Source organism: Ambystoma mexicanum, chromosome 1q (assembly GCF_040938575.1).
Source record: "Ambystoma mexicanum isolate Mex_15411 chromosome 1q, UKY_AmexF1_1, whole genome shotgun sequence".
Classification (NCBI taxonomy): domain Eukaryota; kingdom Metazoa; phylum Chordata; class Amphibia; order Caudata; family Ambystomatidae; genus Ambystoma; species Ambystoma mexicanum.
In genome coordinates this window covers 49235217-49255139 of record NC_090922.1, presented here as the reverse complement: position 1 = coordinate 49255139, position 19923 = coordinate 49235217, and the positions used below count along the sequence as shown (strand labels likewise).

General features: G+C 45.7%; 1 protein-coding gene across 2 annotated transcripts in view; it reads left to right on the top strand.

The window, feature by feature from the left end:
* Window positions 1-19923, top strand: part of PMFBP1 (polyamine modulated factor 1 binding protein 1) — a 1360893-nt gene that overhangs the window by 821846 nt on the left and 519124 nt on the right. For both annotated transcript variants that reach the window (XM_069635509.1, XM_069635508.1), the window contains one exon: window positions 3023-3253. In XM_069635509.1, coding sequence (XP_069491610.1) covers window positions 3023-3253 — 231 coding nt within the window. The remainder of the gene's footprint in view (window positions 1-3022; window positions 3254-19923) is intronic.

The window sequence follows — 19923 nt, the reverse complement described above, 5'->3', positions numbered from 1 at the left end:
GGATCTAAATGTAGAAAAAGAGTATGGAATTACAAACAAGACTATGTATATTATTGAAGAGTTCAACATGGTGATATGTTTCAAGACTGGCTGTATACGCAAGGAAAAACATGGAAGAAATTGTATCCTTTATTGGTTATTAAGATACAGTGTGATGTTCATTATATATTTTATCAAGTGTTTTTAGTTAAAGTTAACAGAAAATTTTGTTGAATACAATATGTATTGTATTGTTAAGATGGGGAGATGTGAGAATGTTGTGTTGTTTCCATGGTTACATCTTCGTGTATGATTCCAGAATGTTGATGGGATCATACACGAAGATGTGGCTTGGCTGAGAAGGCCCGCTCGGGGGCTCCTCCGAATAAAACGACAAATAAGTTGATGATACATGTGTTACGTGTGTCAATTACATTAAATTGTACACTACAGCGTGGGACACCTTTTGAAGTGCACATGTAGTTTGGCACCTTGGCCGTTTGCGCCCCCGACAGCCCCCCATGCCAGCGCGCATCCACTGGCGCGAACCGCCTTTATATCCATATATAGTATATCGCCTTTATATCAATGATAGTATATCGTGCTTATCAATAACAAATGCCATATACCAGAGATTCTTGTGAGCACAGACCCACACTTCAACCAGTGTATTATAGTGGTCAAGACCCTGAGGCCTGTATAATCCAATGGTAATTGTTAGTATAGATATATGTGTGACTTTTATAGAGACATAACCTACTGAAAGACTTTGAACAAGTGTTATTTAGTGCATGCATTATCGAGAATATGTTATGTTAGCTTAGATAGATAGTGACCACCCTGCTTCACAGCGACCAGACCTTCACCCATTCGGAGCACAGATGTCTGACGTCCATCCTTGAATGGAGACACACTTGATTCATTTAAAAAATCGAGACAACCGTTGTTAAAATATATGTGGTGTTTTATTTTGTATCTTTTTTTCATGACACAAAAATACAAGACTTTAAAGATTATACAGGTCAGGTTGCAGCACAGCGAGAGAAAATCCCATGTACTGACCGCTGTCACTCGGGAACGTTTCTCTAATGGCACGAACGGCACAGGCGGGTATCACTCTTCGAACGCGGTGTCCAAGCCTCCCGTGAAGCCACCATGTAAAGGAACGATAGGCCACCAGCCTGTACCACCTGTGAAAAGGAATGAAACAAACTGTTTTTAAATGACCAAGATAAGTTTAATAAACGTTTGTTGTCAATGACAATTCTTGTAACTAATGGCATTTTACACGGACAAATGCTATCTAGACAATGCACACTATTGAACGACTTACATGCGTTACAATGATATGTAGATGTAATTTTGGATATAGTAGAAGAACATGAAATAGGAGTGGCATGACAAGCCGAGTATACTTACTCATTACTCGGATTACGAGGACGAACAGTTGCGCGAAGTTCGTGCATAAGCACCATCATTATTCTCAACACGACCCGTGTGAGGCAGGCTGCCCTGAAGTCTGGCAGCTCGGTGATGCATTGCGGTCGTGGCTCGCCTTCCGAAATGTAGGCCAGGCATCCCGAGTTTTCTCGGCAGCAGCAGTTCTCGTCCTCAGTTGGCATTAGCTCGCACTGATTGCATGTGCACCAGGTGGAGACGCCGTCCATTCGACTAGGCCCAAGCTCTTCATCTGTTGATTCGTCCTGCCAACTGCCGTCCGAATCCCCATCGTTTTCGCGTGCTTCCCTTTCCAGTAGTTCCTCCTCGGTATACTCGGGCTCGTACATGTAGGGCATTATTGTAGCCATTGTGTGTTAAACAAACTAAAATAATTTATAGCGGTGGTACTGGTATCTGTTCACACGGGCTACAAGTGGCGAAGGTAGCTGACCAGAGCACTGAAACGAGTCACAGAATACTCAAAGTAACACAGAGAGAGGAATGGAATCGTGCTGCTGTGTGTTGTGAAACGGTCTGTTTATACTTATTGAGGAAAGAGGCGTCCTGCCATTTCCATGGCAACACGTCATTAGCTGAAGCGCAGCGAATGTTGACACGAGACGTGCTTTGGCGTTGGGAAATGGGCGGTACGAGTCTGCTGATGACAGGCTCAGGGGCGGGGGAATTGATTTAGTGCCGCAAAAGCAGGTCAGCCAGGGCGATCGGGGAAAAGATAGGATTATCAGAAAATGGCGGCTCCCTGGCGCTTGTTTTCGCGTGCGTTTAATGGACGAAAACTCGGGTAAGGTCCATAGGAAAGTTTTCTAAAATCGATCCACTTAGGCTTAAAAAAACATGGCCGACCCATAGGGACAATACAAATTTTTACTAGACCATGCCTTTAAGTGGGCATTCAATTGTCTTCCTTCTTTGGCGATAACCGGAGCATGGTGTAATACTGCATATAATTTGAGGATTTGTAGCCTGTGCCATGGTTATATAGAGACAGGTCATCATTTGCTAACAATGTGCAGTATCCTTGAATCAGCTTATGAGGTGCAATATGGAAAATGTGTTCATGATATGCAATCAATTAAGGAGAATCCGGTTTGGTCATAATTGTGCTCTGGCCAATAAATAGTGTTATCTAATTGTGCTTACCCCATATGGAAAATAGCAATGTGGAAAAATAATTGATTAAATAATTAATGAATGTAGTTTTGTATTTGAGACAAATTGTATCACAGGATTGTCAGTCTTTTACGTTGGATTTTACAATGTTTATGTCACTACGGTTTTAAGTGTAATTTTAATATTCACCAACGTATTTTAAGTTATAATGTCGTGTAATTTTGTATTGTATTTGTTTGTAAGGTGTTTAAGGTTGAATTTCAACCATACAACACTAAATAAATCAAAATAAGTGGGGGGTTAGCTTGCTCAGGTAGGGATGTGAAAGCCTTGCTGAACCTAGGTTTAGGTGTACTGTTTTCAATATTATGACCAGGATTGGTCATAATTGATACCAAGTTAAGTCCATGAAAACAATGGAAATTGCTCATCTGAAGTCAATTTATGTTTCCATATGCTTTGTATCTTTCAGGTATCATGCCATAATGCAGAACGTCAAAGACTTGAGACCGAGCTTAATCAGCTGCAGGGAAAGCTATGGGAACTGGAGGAGCGCCTGGTGACTGCAGAGAGCAAGAACAACTCACTGGACAGCAGTCTAGACCTCTACAAGAAGAAATACCAGGCTTGCATGGATCGTGTGGGCGAACTAGAGGGCTCTGTGCAGAACTTGAAGGAAGATCTTACCGATGCTAACAGTCAGGTAAGAGACTTTAACCAAACCAACACTAACCACAGTAAATCCAAGTACTCTTGCGTCCTGTCTCCTCTGCTCCATGCTTTTGGGATGCTTCACTGAATGGGAGCACATCCTGTTGCCAAGCAGCATTAATGGATGTTTCGAGATGCACCATTGTGGACGCGCAACCGCCATGCCACCCCGTGGGACCATCCCTGTGCACACTGCCCAAATGTCAGTCCCTTTCTCTGCTCCAGGTGGGGCTGAGCAAACCGCTGCAGCTGTGAGTAGTTGCACCCAAATTGATAATCTTCAATTGGGTTAACAACCCAGGTTTCTGTTTTTGCGCAGCTCAACACCCCACCGACCACCCTGTTTTGTATGACTAAATGAACTTTGATACACGGCAAAAGGGCTCTCGTCGGAGAGTGAGTCCAAGATATTGAGATGTGTTGTTGATTTTGTTTTGTAAAGTAATGTGACACAATGTAGAACAATACACTGGGCTGAATTTGGGGCCAGAAGTCCAATGTGACCAGAGACTTGCTAAACATGTCTCGTTTCACACACCAATGGAAAAGTGACACAAAATGTGTCACTTCTGTAGAGGAAGGGTTGTCATGGTGTTATTTGTTGCAGTCTTTCATGACAAGGAGGCATTGTTTTAATTATTAATACAAGTGACCACTGTGACGAATCCCAAAGTTTGTCGTTACTTCTCCCTGAGGGGGAGCTCCTTCTCATGCGGCTAGGGAGGTGAGGCCACTGCCCGATAGTCCCCCTTGGGGTGGCACTCAGCCTGAGGATCATATAGGCAGACTCCTCCCTGGGGATCATAGAGAGAATCCTGGGAGAATGCAGTATAAAAACCCCACTCCACATCCTACACACCACCTTATACTAGGAACCCCAATTAGCTATCTACTACTTCCATGTATGTCTGTAGGGTGGTTACGGAGCAAAACACCCCAGGGAGAACCGGCCGCGCACCCGGAGGAAAGCGAAGGTAACGGGAACCGCGTAGGGACCGGTGTGGGAAAAAGACCCTTTATGAAAATAACAAGTGGGGAAATCTTCCATGTCACAGTACTTACCGGGCGAATAGACCAAGTCTGGGAGAAGTAGGGGGAAGAAAATGGTCTGGGACCGAAATGCCAGCCAGCAAGGAGGGGGATAGTTGTCATGTTATTCTTGACAGTATCTTTAAACAAACAAGGAGGTACCCAAGCTTATGACAACCATTGCTCTTGCCATTGATGTTATTTTCGAAAATAGAACAAAAGTGCTTCAAAAGTCACATAAAACCAAAGAGGAGTCCTTAAAGTGCAAGCTTAATTTAATACAAAGAAAAGGTGTTTTTTTAAAAATTCTTTTAACTTAATTCTTTTTTCATAAACTTGATAGAAATATTGGAAAAAGAAAAAACAGAAAACAAAACATTCAGGTTATATACATTGATCACAAAAAACAAACCTTCATTATGGAACATTTAAAACGTTTGTTACCAGATTAGTTGGATATACTGCAGGAGATTGATTGCTGCTGCAGAGAGACTGCCAGGGTGTGTTAAAAATTGCCCTTGTAGGTTGGTGGAGGGTATTGACATGATTAGTTAATAAACATGACCTTATTGTCTGCCTACGTTTAAGAGAAATCAGAAACCAGTTAACAATGCTGTACCTTAAGTAAAAGAACCAGGCATGGGGACACGTTTCGGCTTACCAGTATGTGTGGCGTACGTGGTTAAGCCTTCCTCGGGCAGGTATGGTGGGTCACCCCTGTATGAACATCAGGGGCAGGAGGAGTCTGGTGCAATTCCCAAATGAGTTGGGATTCTTTTAATACACGGTCTGACATCGGTTGCTTTTGACCCTCAGTGTGTCGTGGTATGCGCTCTAGCTCACTGTGGAGTAAATTCAAAAGGGAACAGGAGAGTGGGAACAAAGAGAGACAAAAAAACCTGAAATGGTATAAGTGTAAAAAACAGATTGCTAATCATGCATATGCCAAATTCATGCAGGTAGGATAAGTATTGTTGCTTCGCATGGTTTAGGTGGGGTGGTTTGTCAGGTCGGCGTACAGAATCAAACTCCTGCGCGGCATCAAGTCCTCACAGCATACTAGGTGCTGGAGTGCAGAAGGCGGCTGTTCGCTGTCAGGATTTTGAAAAAATGCTGTGTCAGTATCTGGCAGGAGAGTGAACCAGGTCTTCCAAAACTAAAGAACAGAGTGATACGGGTCTGGTACCCACGATGACAGAGGGCAGCAGAAAGAGATGAGCCCTCTTCCGCGGGGAAGCACTTGACAAACCAGAGAACCAAGTGGGCCATATTGGGGAAGCCTTGGTCGAGGATCCTACTGGTACATGAACTGTATTGCTGAGAAACCCACTGGCAAACTAAATGTCAGGGGAAGGGAGTCATTCCCCAGGCATTGTGGAATCCTGAAACCAAGCGAAGCGCGAGTGTCCAGGGGAAGGGAGTCATTCCCCCCAGGCTTTGTGTTAGGAAAAACGCAGAGGGCTGGACATCAGGAGAAGGGAGTCCTTCTCATGATGATTGAGTTAACAAGGATCAAATCAGTGATCCAGGAGAAGGGAGTCATTCCCCCTGGAGGGAAGAAACCGTGAACGTTTGATACAGAGTGTTAAAGACTCAGCAATCCTTTTCTTTTGAAGAATTGAAACCAGGGGAAGGGAATAATTCCCCCTGGTGAGGAACTTGCAAACAGAACTGTGCCGTTCAGTTCAGGAGGAGGGAGTAATTCTGCTGGACCAGGAACATTGTAACAACCTTTAGTTTAGTTATAAGTTTAAGAGACATTTGGTAGAGGGCGGTGGACTCTTTTTAGTTACAAGGACATCCTGACAGACCCATTAGCACTTTAGTCAAGGCAGGGAAACCCTTCATAGATATAAGGAAAGGAAAGTTTTCTCTTTATTTTGATCTTATAAATAAGTCTATAGAAACCACAATGTCACGTGTGTCGGTCTCCTCCTTCTGCAACCTTACACCACACACCTCAGTTTATCTGTCCCTACTTATCAACCCTGTCCCAAGGGGACAGTGAGTGCAACATCTATTTAAATGTGATATATCAGAAGATACCTAAATGTGTAAACAACCAATTATGTGTACATTTCGGATTCCTCCGCAGACAGATATCGAGGTATGATTCCCTTCCAAATCATGCATCAGCAGCAAAATTGGGGCAATGCTCCAAATGGAGGTTTGCAAAGGCGGCTCTGACGGCTTCAGCAATGCAAAAACATAACAGGCCCACAGCTTCTTCCCAGGCAGGCAGAGAGCCCTTGAGTGCCGCTGCTCAGTGTGACACTGAGCACCAAGCCCACGCTGGTCGAATCCACACCACTTGTCGGAGTCAAACCATTCACAATGCTCAGCGCTGATCTGACCTCCTTTTTTCGAAGGAGAAATCGGCATCAAAGTAAGATCCTGCGATGAAGACAGAGTTTTCATGGTCTTGATGAAGGTGACCCAATGCCATTTGGTTTCTAAGCACTTTCACAGCAGACAGTCACTTCTAAGAAGAGTCTATTTATGAGTAGCCTAGAATATCTGACATAGCAAGCGGTCTGGTTACCTTCCCTGATCTCAACCTGATGCAGGTAAGCCCTTATAGAGGATGGCTCAAGGGCGCAACACACTTCTCTTGGAAAAAAGACAATCTAGATTAGCACAGGTTTGAATCCCGGTCCTGCGTTTAGACTAGTCTCTGCTATTGAGTGTGTTTATAAAAGATTAATGAATGATGTCCACTCGAACGCTGCTTAAACGGATAAAATGACAATGGTCTTCAAGTCCCTGGGTTGGGGCCCACCTATACAGCCTGTTAATAAACGTGACCTGAGACATATTCTAGCTAATGGTCCCCGAAAAAACTGTGCTTCCTTTTAAAGTGGCCCAGAAATATCCCATTGTAGAATTCTGACAGCGGCCGTGCACGACAACAGCAGTTAATAAGGAGCTGATAAGAAAAGATAGACCTGGGCTTTCGGACTTAGATTTCCTATTCAGGCACACGATTCCTAAAATCCTTGTTTGTCAAGCAGCCACGACCAGTACGAAATTCCCCACTCTTTCCCCCCAGGCAGACTGTTAAGCCAGATATGATATGATATGGCATTTATAATGTGCCTATACACAAATGTTTCAAGGCGCGATGAGGCATGGGAGGGGGAACAGAGGGAAGACCGAGACAACGATCCTACTAGGCCAGGTGACAATGAGATTGTGCAAGTGCAGGGGCGATGGGGGAGGTGTGGGGGGAAAGTTAGGGGTTGGTGCAGTACATAGGATAAAAGTAAAATAAATAAAGACAATAAGTAAAAGAGCAGCCAGCTGGTGGCAAGTGCAAGGGTAAGTGCAGACATCGGGTGTTGAGTGCTAGAAGGGGCTGTAGGGATACAGAAACAGTCCCAGAGTCCAAGGATTGCCAGGGGGGCAGTGCAGGTGTGCAACTGGCCGGGAGGGGACCTGGGCCCGAGATCAGAGGGTAGCCAGGTAACCAGTGCAGTTTTAAATTCAGCCAAGATATCAGCAGGGGAGAGGAGGAGAGAAATCAGAAGCAAAGAGGAAGGTCTTGAGGTGCTTCTGGAACCGGAGATGTTTCTCCTCAAGTTTCAGAGAGGCAGGGAGGCTGTTCCAGAGGGAGGCCCCAGCAGAAGAAAGAGACGTACCACCAACTTGCTGCTTGGAGAAGCGATTGACCCTGATGGAGTTGGAGGCGGATGAGCGAAGAGCATGAGAAGGAAGATATTTAGGAAGAGAGAGTTGAAGGCATTGAGGTCCCAGGCCCCAGAAGGCCTTGTGGACAATGCAGAGGGTTTTGAACTTAATCCTTGCTGCCACTGGGAGCCAGTGCAGAGATTTCAGTCCTGGAGAGATATGATCCGTGGGCTTGAGGCCAAGGACAAGTCTCGCAGTCCTGTTTTGGATGAGTTGCAGAGGGCAGAGAGTTAGAGGCAGGCAGATTTTGAAAGAGGCTGTTGCAGTAGTCCAGCCTAGAGAAAACCAGAGCTCTGTATACAGTGAGCTTCTGGGGAAAGGAGAGGAAAGGAAGACTACATCTGAGGAGGTGCAGCTGGTAGTGTGACTTCTTGGAGACGTCAGAGATGTGAGGAGAGAAGGAAAGTGTGGAGTCGAAGATGACCCCAAGGCTTTTAGCCACACAGGTGGGAGCAGGAAGAGGGCCAAGAGATTTGGTGCAGTACCATATGGGTGCACTACAACAACCTTGACCTCCTGGCAATAGGAACCCAGCCTTTGGTATAAGTCTGTACTACACAGGTTGGTAGTGTGGCTGAGCAGCCAGTCTTATCTCAAGAGGGGTCAATGTGAGCAGTAGGGTGGTTACACAGAGATTCACAGTGACAAGTATCCAAATAAACTCTTACACACAAGGTTTCTTGATTAAACAAATATTAATTTATTTAACAGTCAGTTTGAATAAGCCTTCTTGAGACAGGGCAATGTAATAGTAACACACAAATAAACTTCAAAATACACACTTAGTTTCTCTAAATCAGCAAGTACCCATTTGGGATGGCACACAGACACTTCCTACACCCCCATGTGACTTAAATAGCTATGACACCGTGGGCATTAATATATTACTGGTACATTTAGATCAATACTGAGATGTGTGTCAAAGTAAAGAGGTTTTAGAATAAGACAAGAGATCACACAAATATTCTTAAGCGGGTAAGTACTTTTGAACCTCCCAATGCAAAGTAAGTTAACCCTTTCCTCGAAGGAAGGTACCAACACACAATCAGAGGAGAGAAGAGTCATTCACGGAGCCAGGCCAGCCAATATCAATTGGGCAAAAGTCTAGGCGAGCTGAAGCACTTTTTGCTGGTAAGTAAAAGCCTTACACAATGTTTTATAAGTCTTTGTAGAAAAAGTAGAATCAATGTAGGGCCACAAGCTGGGAGGCTTGTGAGGGGTAGAAGATGCAAGCAACTCTACAGGAGCAACCAAGACAAGTCTCAACTGAGCACAAGTAAAGCTACAAGACGAGAGGTACGTTCTCCTAGACTGTACAGTACCTTTTGGTTAGAAGAAATGGTTCCAGCTGGCTCTGTTCCTGTGTGGCTCTGCAGATCCTTTTGTTCCTGTGCTTCAGTCATGGGGACATGAGGGAGGACTTCTGGGGACTCCTGCAACACAACGGGACGGTTGGCGACAGCAAAGGGCAAACTTCAATTCAGTGCCACTTTGGCATTTCAGCTCCTCGCATCTGACAGCAAATAGCAACACTGCGGTTCTCGGATACCACTTCAGACCTTCCTTGCTTCTATGGTCCAGAACTCTGTTGAGGTGGTCAGTCCTGCTTCAGGAAAGTTTGGAGGATCTTCCTGGCACTCGGGTCCGACTTAAAAGCAATCCACTCTCCCTGGCACTTAGGTTCCAGCAGCAGCAGCAGAAGTACAGCCAGCTTCGAGAGGATGTCCAAACAAGGTCACTTTCGGAGTTGGTTGGTCCCACCAACCAGGGGAGTTGCTAGGTCTGGAAAAGACCCGGGGCTAAAATAATGTCAGAACTGTTGGGACTGGGGGCTAGCTAGTCTTTTGGCTGTAGCTCCTGAGATTCTATCCGGGGCTACAACCAAAAGATCAGGGGCTATAGCCCCCTTAGCCCCCCCCTAGCAACGCCCCTGCCACCAACTCAAGGGGAGTAGTCGTCCTTGCAGAGCGTCTCTAGTCCAGGCGAATCCAGAGCTTCAGCCCAGCAGCAGGGCTTCACCGGGCAAACCAATGGTCCAGGAATTGTAGCGGGCGTCTCTTCCAAGTTCTTCTTCGGATTCCTTCGTCCAGTGGTCCACTCTACCTTCCAAGCCAAAAAGCCTAGCCTTTTATGCAGGTTTATCCCATACAAAAATGTCGCCCTCATTTGTGCGCCCCCGCAGTTACTGCGACTTTGGGGGTGCAGAAAATGAGGGTGACATTTACTGCGCCCAAACACAGCAGGGGTTGCGGGGGTGTCCCCCGCTCTGCTTGGGTGCCGTAACGGGAGTAAGGGGTTGCGGGGGTGTCCCGCGCTTACCAGTTTGGTAAGCGGGGGGGGACACGAAAGAAAAAAAACGAAAAGCGCCCTGTGGCGTCAGCTCTAACCCACGTTAGTGGGAGGAGCTGATGTCGCAGGGATAGCAGGGTGCAGGCGGCACACACAAGTGGCTGCTGTAAAAGGTAAGTTGGGGGTGGGGGTTGTGAAGGGGAAAGCAGGCCGGGAAGCGGGCACAGTGATCTATATGATCACTGCGCCGCGCCGTAACTGGCGTCGACATTTCAGCCATCGCAGTTATGGGCGGCGCAGTGATCACATAGATCCATTCCAGCCTACCTGTCAATCACACAGCAGAGTGGCTGTCCTTGCCGGACAGCCAGCCGGCTAATCACCTTTTGGGTGCATTTCTGTAACCAAGGGGATTAAGCACAGGGAGTTTCGGGCACCTCCCTCACTTCCTGCCCCTGCCAGACATGCTGGAGCCAGAGGCGGGCTTCACTCATGAATCCTGCCAAAGACAAAACAAACAAAGGGACCAAACCTGTTTTTTTGCGCAGAGTAAATCTCAAGAATGACCTTTCTAACATGAAATGGCGAAAAAAGAAGACCGGGCCATTTTGACAAAATGGGCAACCATGGGTGCTTTATTGCAGCTGCGATCGCGGCCCGCGGTAAAAACTACCAATGGTAGTTAAAAGTATACCACTGTGTTAGGAGGTGTCTAGACTTACCATCATTGTCATCTTCTGCTATGTTACCTAGTTACCAAGGAACCATTGCTGTTATGATTAAGCAAGAGTTCCACATTCCAGCTGGGGAGAATTGAGAGCAGGGGGAGAGACAGATATCCTGGCTCACAGCTGGGGGCCTTTCTCTTGGATGTATTGCTAAATAAACCTCTCAACACAAGGACTGCTGTGAAGTGTATTTTATGAACATATTAACATTGGCGACGAGGATTGGGCCAAGAAGAAAAGGCCCCCGGCAGCAGCAATAATTGATTATAGGCGTGGATGCACTTCGACGGAGTGTCCTGTTTGATGTGGAATTGCAGGCGAGAAACACGGTCAGTGTCTTGGAGCGAAGTGAACCACTAAGATGCATCCTGGAGTGGAGCACGAATGCTGAGGAGTTTTGATTTGTGGAGAGTGAACCACTAAGGTGCATCCTGGAGCGGAGCACAAATACTGAGGAGTTTTGTTTCGTGGATTGTGACTTGTAACTACAAGAGGCAGCGCTGACAGGACTCGCAGAGGTCTCACCCTGAGGTCAGTCACCTATGTACTTTTGCCATTGCCTTGATTACTTATGGCCCCACCGTTGCACACAACCGCCGCGGCTTACAGTTGTTTGCCTTTGAATGGAACCCGGCTGTCGGGTGAATGAATGCGCGAGCGCGAGGAACTCCCGCATTGGATCTCTTGATATTGCAGCCTTGTGTCACGTCAGCACGCAATTGGAGTAAAGGACCTGTAAGCGTGGCGGCCATCTTTATGTCGTGTCAGTAATACGTTTCGGAAAAACGAGACGCCTCGATTACATTGACACACAGCAACTGGTTGTGCAGTCGGATGCCGGATCCTGGACTTGGAACGGTGTATTAAACTGGAATCTACCTGGTGGGTGCACACATTGTAACTTTGATACAGTTGGTTGGGGCACCACGTTTGGAGTGTTTGTTACCTGGGGGTGACATTTGTTTATCCACAGTATGGCAAATGTACCAGCCCCAGTATTCTTCCTTCCAACGCCAGGTGAACCAAGAGTGCGTTGGTTAGACTGGAAGGAGGGATTTCACAAATATGCACTGGCAGCATTTGGACCCAACTTCTCTAATGAGCGCAAAGAGGCGCTTCTTTTTCACTGCTTAGGCGCTGCAGGGCAGGAGGTGGTCAAAAAACTTCCAGAACCTCCAGACATCCCTGATGGGGGGCTATATGAGAAGACTTTAGCGAAATTCGACAAACATTACTGTGTTGAGGAGAATATAATTCTTGAGAGGTACAAATTTGCTACGAGAGCTCAGAAAACTGGAGAGAGTATTGAGGAATTTGTAACTGCTCTTAGAGGTTTAGCCATCAAATGTAGATTTGACCATTGTCGAGATGAGCATGTCAGGGATCAACTGATGATCAAGTGTTCTAATGATAACATCAGGAAGGAGTTATGGAAGGAAAGGAATCCTTCTCTTGACAGGGCAATTGAGATAGCGAAAATGGTAGAACATACAGATAAATGTATAAAAGTTCTCCAGCTGGATAATACTTCTCAGGATAAGTCCAAAACATATGACAATGAAGCTGCCATACAAAGGGTTTCGAGAGTGATGCAGAGAAGTGTGGCAGGGACTTTGCGTCGCCCTTGGCAAATGGGTAGGAGACCTGAGGGTCGTCAAGGTCCCTCCACCAGAGTATGGGGACAACAAGGGTCATCTACCAGAGGACCGCCCAGTGAGAATAATACATTTAGGGGTGGCAGAGTCTCTGGTTACCCGAGGATAGCTTCAACTAGGAGGTGTTTCAGATGTGGGAGTTTGTCTCACATAGCATCTGACAAAGAATGTTATGCAACACACATTGTATGTAATGAATGTGGGATCAGGGGACACATGGCTAGATGCTGTAGGAATTTCAAAACCACCTCAGGTCAAATACATGAAGTCGATGTGGATCAGGATTATATTTCAATTGATGATGCTGGTAGGGAAGTTGTTTCCTCTGTCAATGCCATTGATGGTAAGGTCAAGAAAAAGAAACCATATGCAACTGTGCTCATTGGGGGTGTGCCAGTATCAATGCTCATGGACAGTGGAGCAGATTATACATTGATAAGTGTGCATGTGTGGAGGGAGAAATTTGGATGTTGTACATTGTGGGAGAATGTGGTGAGAGCAAATGCTTATGGAGATGTGCCTATAGAAATTTTAGGGTGCTTTGAAGCTGAGCTGCAATTCAAAGACAGGAAGTCGATAGGGACTGTCCATGTGGCCAACAGAGGTGGAGAGTGTTGTCCTGGAGCGATCAGGCAGAGCTCAAGATAAGGCTTGAAGCAAGTCACCCAGATCAGGTGTTGACTGTTGAAGGTGAGAAATCTGTCTTTAGTACTGTCACGGAGGGGGCCAGAGGGCAAACAAATGTCACCAAGTTACGGTGCTTGAAAGGATTTGTGCATAAAATTCGTTTAAAGAGAGATGCCATCCCCAAAGTTGCCAAATTGCGTACCATTCCTCTGGCTCTTAAAAAAGATGTAGAAAGTGAATTGCGGAAAATGGAAGGTGAGGGAGTGATAGAGAAAATTGATTCCTCAGAGTGGGTTATTCCCATTGTAATAGTGAAAAAGGGCAATGGATCTCTGCGGATATGCATTGACCTTAGACACCTGAATAAAAATGTAGTGGCTGATGAATTCCCTTTACCCAGAAAAGATGATCTATTGGCAGGTGTGTCCGGTTCCAAAGTGTTTTCTCTTATTGACCTAAAATCTGCATACCATCAAGTGGAACTACATCCTGACTCCAGAGATCTTACAGCCTTCATCACTCCTATTGGTCTCTTCAGATGTATATGCATGCCATTTGGACTGGTTTCAGCAGCGAGTGTGTTTCAGAACGTGATGTACAGACTATTGGGAGGTGAGAGAGGTGTCATGTGCTACCAGGATGATGTGCTGGTATGTGGAAAGGATGAAGTAGAACATGATAAAAGGTTAGAGAGTGTTGAACATATTCAAAGTGGCTGGTCTTACAGTATCTTTAGAGAAATGTATATTCAAAACTGACAAAGTCGAATATCTGGGTCATGAAATCACGGGAGAAGGTATCAAACCCAAAGAAAAGGCCATAGAAGCCATTTGTAAGATGGAAGCACCAAAATCTAAAGCAGACGTACTGTCTTTTCTTGGTCTGGTTGAATTTTATGGCAAGTTCGTTAGAGGTCTGTCAAATTTGTCAAGCAATATTAGGATGTTGACTCGGAAAGGTGTTACCTTTAAGTGGAATGAGTCAAGTGAGGAGGAGTTTTGTAAGATTAAAGATGCCATTGCCAATGCACCCATCTTGAGAACGTTTGAGGAAGGTAGACATTCATTACTATTTGTGGATGCCAGTGACTATGGTATTGGGGCAGTTTTAATGCAGGAAGATCAGGAAGGTTTACACACTATCGCATTTGCCTCTAGATCTCTCAAAGGACCTGAGAACAGATACTCAGTTGTAGAAAAGGAAGCATTGGCTTGTGTCTGGGGGGTGGAAAAATTCAAAAGATATCTGTGGGGCAGAGAATTCACAGTGTGCACCGACCATAAGCCTCTAATAGGGATATTTACCAAAGGTGGTCTGGAGGGTGTCTCCAGACGCATCATGAAGTGGGTGACTTCCTTACAAGGATTACAATACAACATGCTTCACATTAGTGGTGAAACCAATGTAGTCGCTGATGCCCTATCCAGATCAGTATTGAGAGAAATTGTGTCTGAGGAATGTTCCCCGACTCGTGAGAAGGGTGTTGAAATATTTCAGGTTCATGATTCAGTAAAGAAAGAGGAGTGGGACAATGCATGTTCTGAGGATGAAATGTACCAGAGAGTGTTGACATTAGTGACGCAGGGCAGAATAAGAAATTATCTTGGTGATTTAGGTGGGTTTGCTAAAGTCAAGAAGCACTCTGGATTGATAAAGGATATTTACATAGGGGACATCAGATGGTTGTACCTATCAAAATGAGGAAGTTAATAATTGATCTAGCTCATGTTGGGCATTTGGGACTGCCCAGAACCAAAGGTTTAGTTAGAGCAGAATTTTGGTGGCCCAGTCTAGACAAAGACACAGAAGAAGTGGTCAACAGTTGTAGTGATTGTATTGAAGGAAATAAGGGTCTTAGGATACAGAAAGTGGCCATGACCGTTAGGAAACCTTCCACGGTTCCCTGGGATGGGGTTGCCTTGGATTTATTAGGTCCTTTTAATATCAGAGGTGGGAGAGATACCTATGTGTTGGTTGTCATAGACTTATTATCTAAGTGGCCTGAAATATTTACACTAAGAGATATATCCAGTAGTAGCATCATTAAATGTTTGGAGCAATTGTTTTGGAGAGCGGGATTCCCTAGGAAGTGTTTGTCAGATAATGGCACCCAATTGGTTTCCAGGGAATTCAGAGAATTTTTGAGTAACCATGGCATAGAACAAGTAAACACCTCATTATATCATCCCCAGACCAATGGGTGCGTAGAACGCTTCAACCGCACTCTCATGGATGCCATTAGAATTGCTGTGGCCACAGGAGGTGATTGGGTGAGGACCATAATGGAGAGAACATTTCAGTATCGACTAGCCCCGCACAGTGTTACGGGTGTGTCTCCTTTTGAACTACTAAGAGGGAGGAAGCCTAACTCGCACATGTGTCCAGGCTGGATGGGAAAGTCAAAATTGGTAGGAGTAGATTTGGAGGCAGTGAGGGAGAAGATATTCGATTCAGGTGTAAAATCTAAGGAGCAGTATGACAGGAAACATGCTTGTAGAGAGTTCAGTCTTGAGGAAGGTGACTGGATTAAGATCAAACTGCCTACCAAGGTGCGCAAAGGTGCATCCCTATTTTCTCAGCCCAAACAGGTTGTTAAGGACTTAGGATCATCTGTTCTTGTCAAAGGAGGTGGGGTCTGGATCAAGGAGAGGATATCAATTTGCAAAAATGTTAACACCACCTGGTAACTTTACATTACTGTCTTCAACCTATCCTCCCTCACAGTTTTGCATCCTTTACAATGTAAATAAGAAGCCTCAAGTTCTTCAATGCAATGTTTGTTTACATGAGGCCAGCACTCACATTTTGTGTAAAAGGAAGGGAGGTGTTAGGAGGTGTCTAGACTTACCATCATTGTCATCTTCTGCTATGTAACCTAGTTACCAAGGAACCATTGCTGTTATGATTAAGCAAGAGTTCCACATTCCAGCTGGGGAGGATTGAGAGCAGGAGGAGCGACAGATATCCTGGCTCACAGCTGGGGGCCTTTCTCTTGGATGTATTGCTAAATAAACCTCTCAATACAAGGACTGCTGTGAAGTGTATTTTATGAACATATTAACACACTGCCACCAGCCATTAATTGTAGAAAGGGTAACATAAAAATGTTACACGAGAAACTAGACAAAGGGGATAACTAAGTAACCCCTCCAGCACCCTATTGTAAAATAGTGTGTGCTGGGTTTAGAAAGTTACAAATGTAAGTAAAGTCAATTTCACTTTACTGCTCTTGGAAACAGTAGTTTATCCAAGAGAAGGTATTTAAACCTTGGGGAAATCTGTAAGACTTCCCTGTGCCACTGCACTGAAGGTGCTATGTGTCACAATGTAAAAAGATGATGCCTATCGAGGTTCAGACTCCATATCCAAAAGAAACAATGTTTAAATCACAGTAAAATACATGAGAGAGTGGGGGAAAAGGTCTCACTCTCTCCAGTTAAAAAATTAAAAAGTCTTAGAGTCCAGCAAAAGTGGTGGGTCTCTAAGGTAGAGAGGAAGTAGTGCATTTCTGAGAATTCGCCCTAACACAGACAGGGAGAATGTTGACTCCATGGTGAAGAGTTTTTGCTTCAGGGACGATTGCCCTCAAGGCTATTAATGTATCCTTTGCCCTAGCAAAGTATTTGCTCATTTTATGGGCAGTGGCATCGGTAGTTGCATCCTTTCTCCATTAAGGTGAGATTAAAGATGGATTTACAGACCTGTCACTGATGAAAAAGGAGGCAGCATGCCAAAGCCTCCAAGCAGAGCTGGATGCTATGGACTGTGTGGCCTGATCAATGGGCACAAGTGCAGTGGGCAGAGCATTTTCATGGTTGAGGACATCAGAGTTCATCAAAGATGTCTAATCAACATTTCGCGATATGCCCTTTGATGATTAACACTTATTCAGACCAAAGGCGGATTACATTTCGGGAGAGATTTCAGGCACCCACATTGGCTGCTAAGTCTCTGGGAGTTGCAGGCAGCCAACAGCCCACTCAAGCAACTCTGGCAGTTTGGATAGGGTGGCCTTTTTGCTACTTTAGTTCCTTCAGCCAAAGGGGTTGACGTCAAGCTGGCCTCCCTAGGCAAGGGCAAAAAAAAGGTTTTCTAGACCAAGAGGGGGTGGAAAGGAGCACACGGCCGCAGATACTCTCCCCTCCAGACCCCCATCTACAGCAAAACCTCATTGAGCAGTTCTCTCGTGCCACGACACTGGGAGGAAGGCTGGCCCAATGCTCTGTGGAATGGTTTTCCACTACTTTGGACGCATGGATTCATCAGGTGGGACCGAGGTGGGCCACTGGCTCCCGTTCCTAAGGAGCCCACTGAATTGTGGCCACCAGATCCATTCCTCCTGAAGGAGAGTTTTTCCCTGCTCAAGATGGCTGCCATATAACCAGTGCCACCTATGAGGGTCGGTCAGGGATGGTGCTCATACCACTTCCTGGTGCTGAAGAAGGATGGAGGACTGCATCCCATCTTAGTCCTGAGGCGCTTGAACAGGTTCCTTATGAGGGACACATTTAAGATGGTGACCCTCCAAACCCGTATAGTTACAGGATTGGTTAGTGCCACTAGACATTCAGAAACCTTATTTCCATGTGCTAATACACCCCAAACACAGGACATACCTGAGGTTTGTGATTGGCAGTACCTGTTACCTGCCCCCTTATGCCCCCCCGCCTTACCCCAGGCTCTTAACCAAATGTGATCAATAGTGGCGGCCCTGCCTAAGGAGAGGGGGGTGATTCACATCTTCCCTTATGGCCTCATGGCCCTCCTTGTGGTTTTCCTCTGAGAGGGGATTGGCTTTTGAAGGCCAGAGTTCTTTTGCATGAGTTGTGAGAGGATGAGATACATGGACTGGTACCTCCTGGAAGATGCTTTATATAAGAAGACCTGCAACACATCTATATACAGCTGCCGCTGGAAGAGGTTTTGTAGCCACAGCAGGGGCATCTGGACCCAAATGTGTGCCTACTGTCAAGGGCAACCTTGCTGCACTGCCTGTTTTTAATTGCACACAGGATTAGGGTTCATACTTACAATTATTTAATTCTAAAAGGATTGACAAATATGTTCCCACTGGTACAGTTTTTTGTGCATGCTGGGGATCTAAACTTGGTCTTAACATTTCTCAAACGGGCTCCCACTGAGCCTATGCAGTCACATCCACTTTTATTACTAGCTTGGAAGACTCTTTTTCTTGGTAACCATAAACATCTGCAAGAAGGTCCAGTGAGCTGCAGACCTCCGTACACAGTCTTCTCAGAGGATACCCTCAGGGTGCAGCCTTCTTTTCTACCCAAGGTAGTGTCTGAATTTTATTTGGCTCAGAACATCAAGCTTCCGGTGTTCTACCCTCCTCACCCCTCGAAGGTGGAACAGAGGTTCCAACAAGTAGATCCCAAAAGAAGAGTTTACCTGTTCATACTTAGGGAATTTAGACTGGAAGATAAACGTTTTGTACGTTACACTGGTTCTGGGCGGGGCATGTTCATGGGGACAGTGATTTGCATTTCGGGATGCTATTCCATAGTAGGAAAGAAGGCCCCTAATGGCCTGGGTATATTCCAACAGATATGTCAACCATGTCTGAGCTTCAGAGAGGGCTACCAGTGCTGGATAATTGTCAGGTTGCAACCTGATCATCTTTGCATATCTTTTCCAAACACTATTGCCTACATTCTCCATCAGGAAGCCCGTTTCAGCAGTGCAGTCCTACAAATTTGTTTGACTTAATCTTTTCTCTCTAGTCTTTCTCTCTCCACCGCAATAAGAACAACAAACTACTTTCCTCCATGCTCTTCAATCGACAGGGAAGACCTTGCATGGTACCACCCTTCCTTGAACACCTGGTCCTAACCAGTTCAGAGTGCTGCATCGCAGATGACGCCGTCCTGGACCTCTGAGAATTTGAGGTCCTGCATCTGGGGCAAGCATTCAAAGCAGGGTGTCATGATCTCTGCTTCCAAAAGGTCAGGGTTTTCCCAACTCCCTTGGAAGCAGATCCATAACCCAGGTTCCGAGTGCCAACCAGTCCCAATTGGGACCTTTTGGACCCAGTCCTGGCGCCAGTGGCACCAGGCTCATAAATATGCCCAGTCCCAGCGCTGGAAGCGCCGGGCTCATAATGCTTGGGTGGACTTACCTTCAGCAGACCATGCTGCTTACTTGCCTGCCAGTTGAGCCTCTGATCCTCTTCTGTTTGGAAATACTTTTCCTGTTGGGTGGGGGTGGGGCCACTCCCTAGATTCAGAACACTGGAACTCTTCTGGAAGGCAGGAACTCTTTTCTTACCAGGAACTCTTTTCTTACTTAGGCGTGGCTGTGGAAGGAGACACCTAAGCACTACAGGAGGCTATTTAAACCACACCCGGTGGATGAATCTTGCTTTGCGTTATTCTGCAACCTCTGCAGCAGAACGCTCATCGTGTCTTCTGCATCCGGTCCTGGGCCTAAGGAAAAAGGCTTACCATCCTGAATCCAGTCTTCAGCAACACCTATAAAGACAAGAAAGAACAGGTTAGCATTCCGGCATCTGAAAGGCAAAGGCTTACCATCCTGAATCCAGTCTTCAGCATAACCTATAAAGACAAGAAAGAACAGGTTAGCATTCCGGCATCTGAAAGACAAAACAAGGTGCGTTTAAAGACATTGGG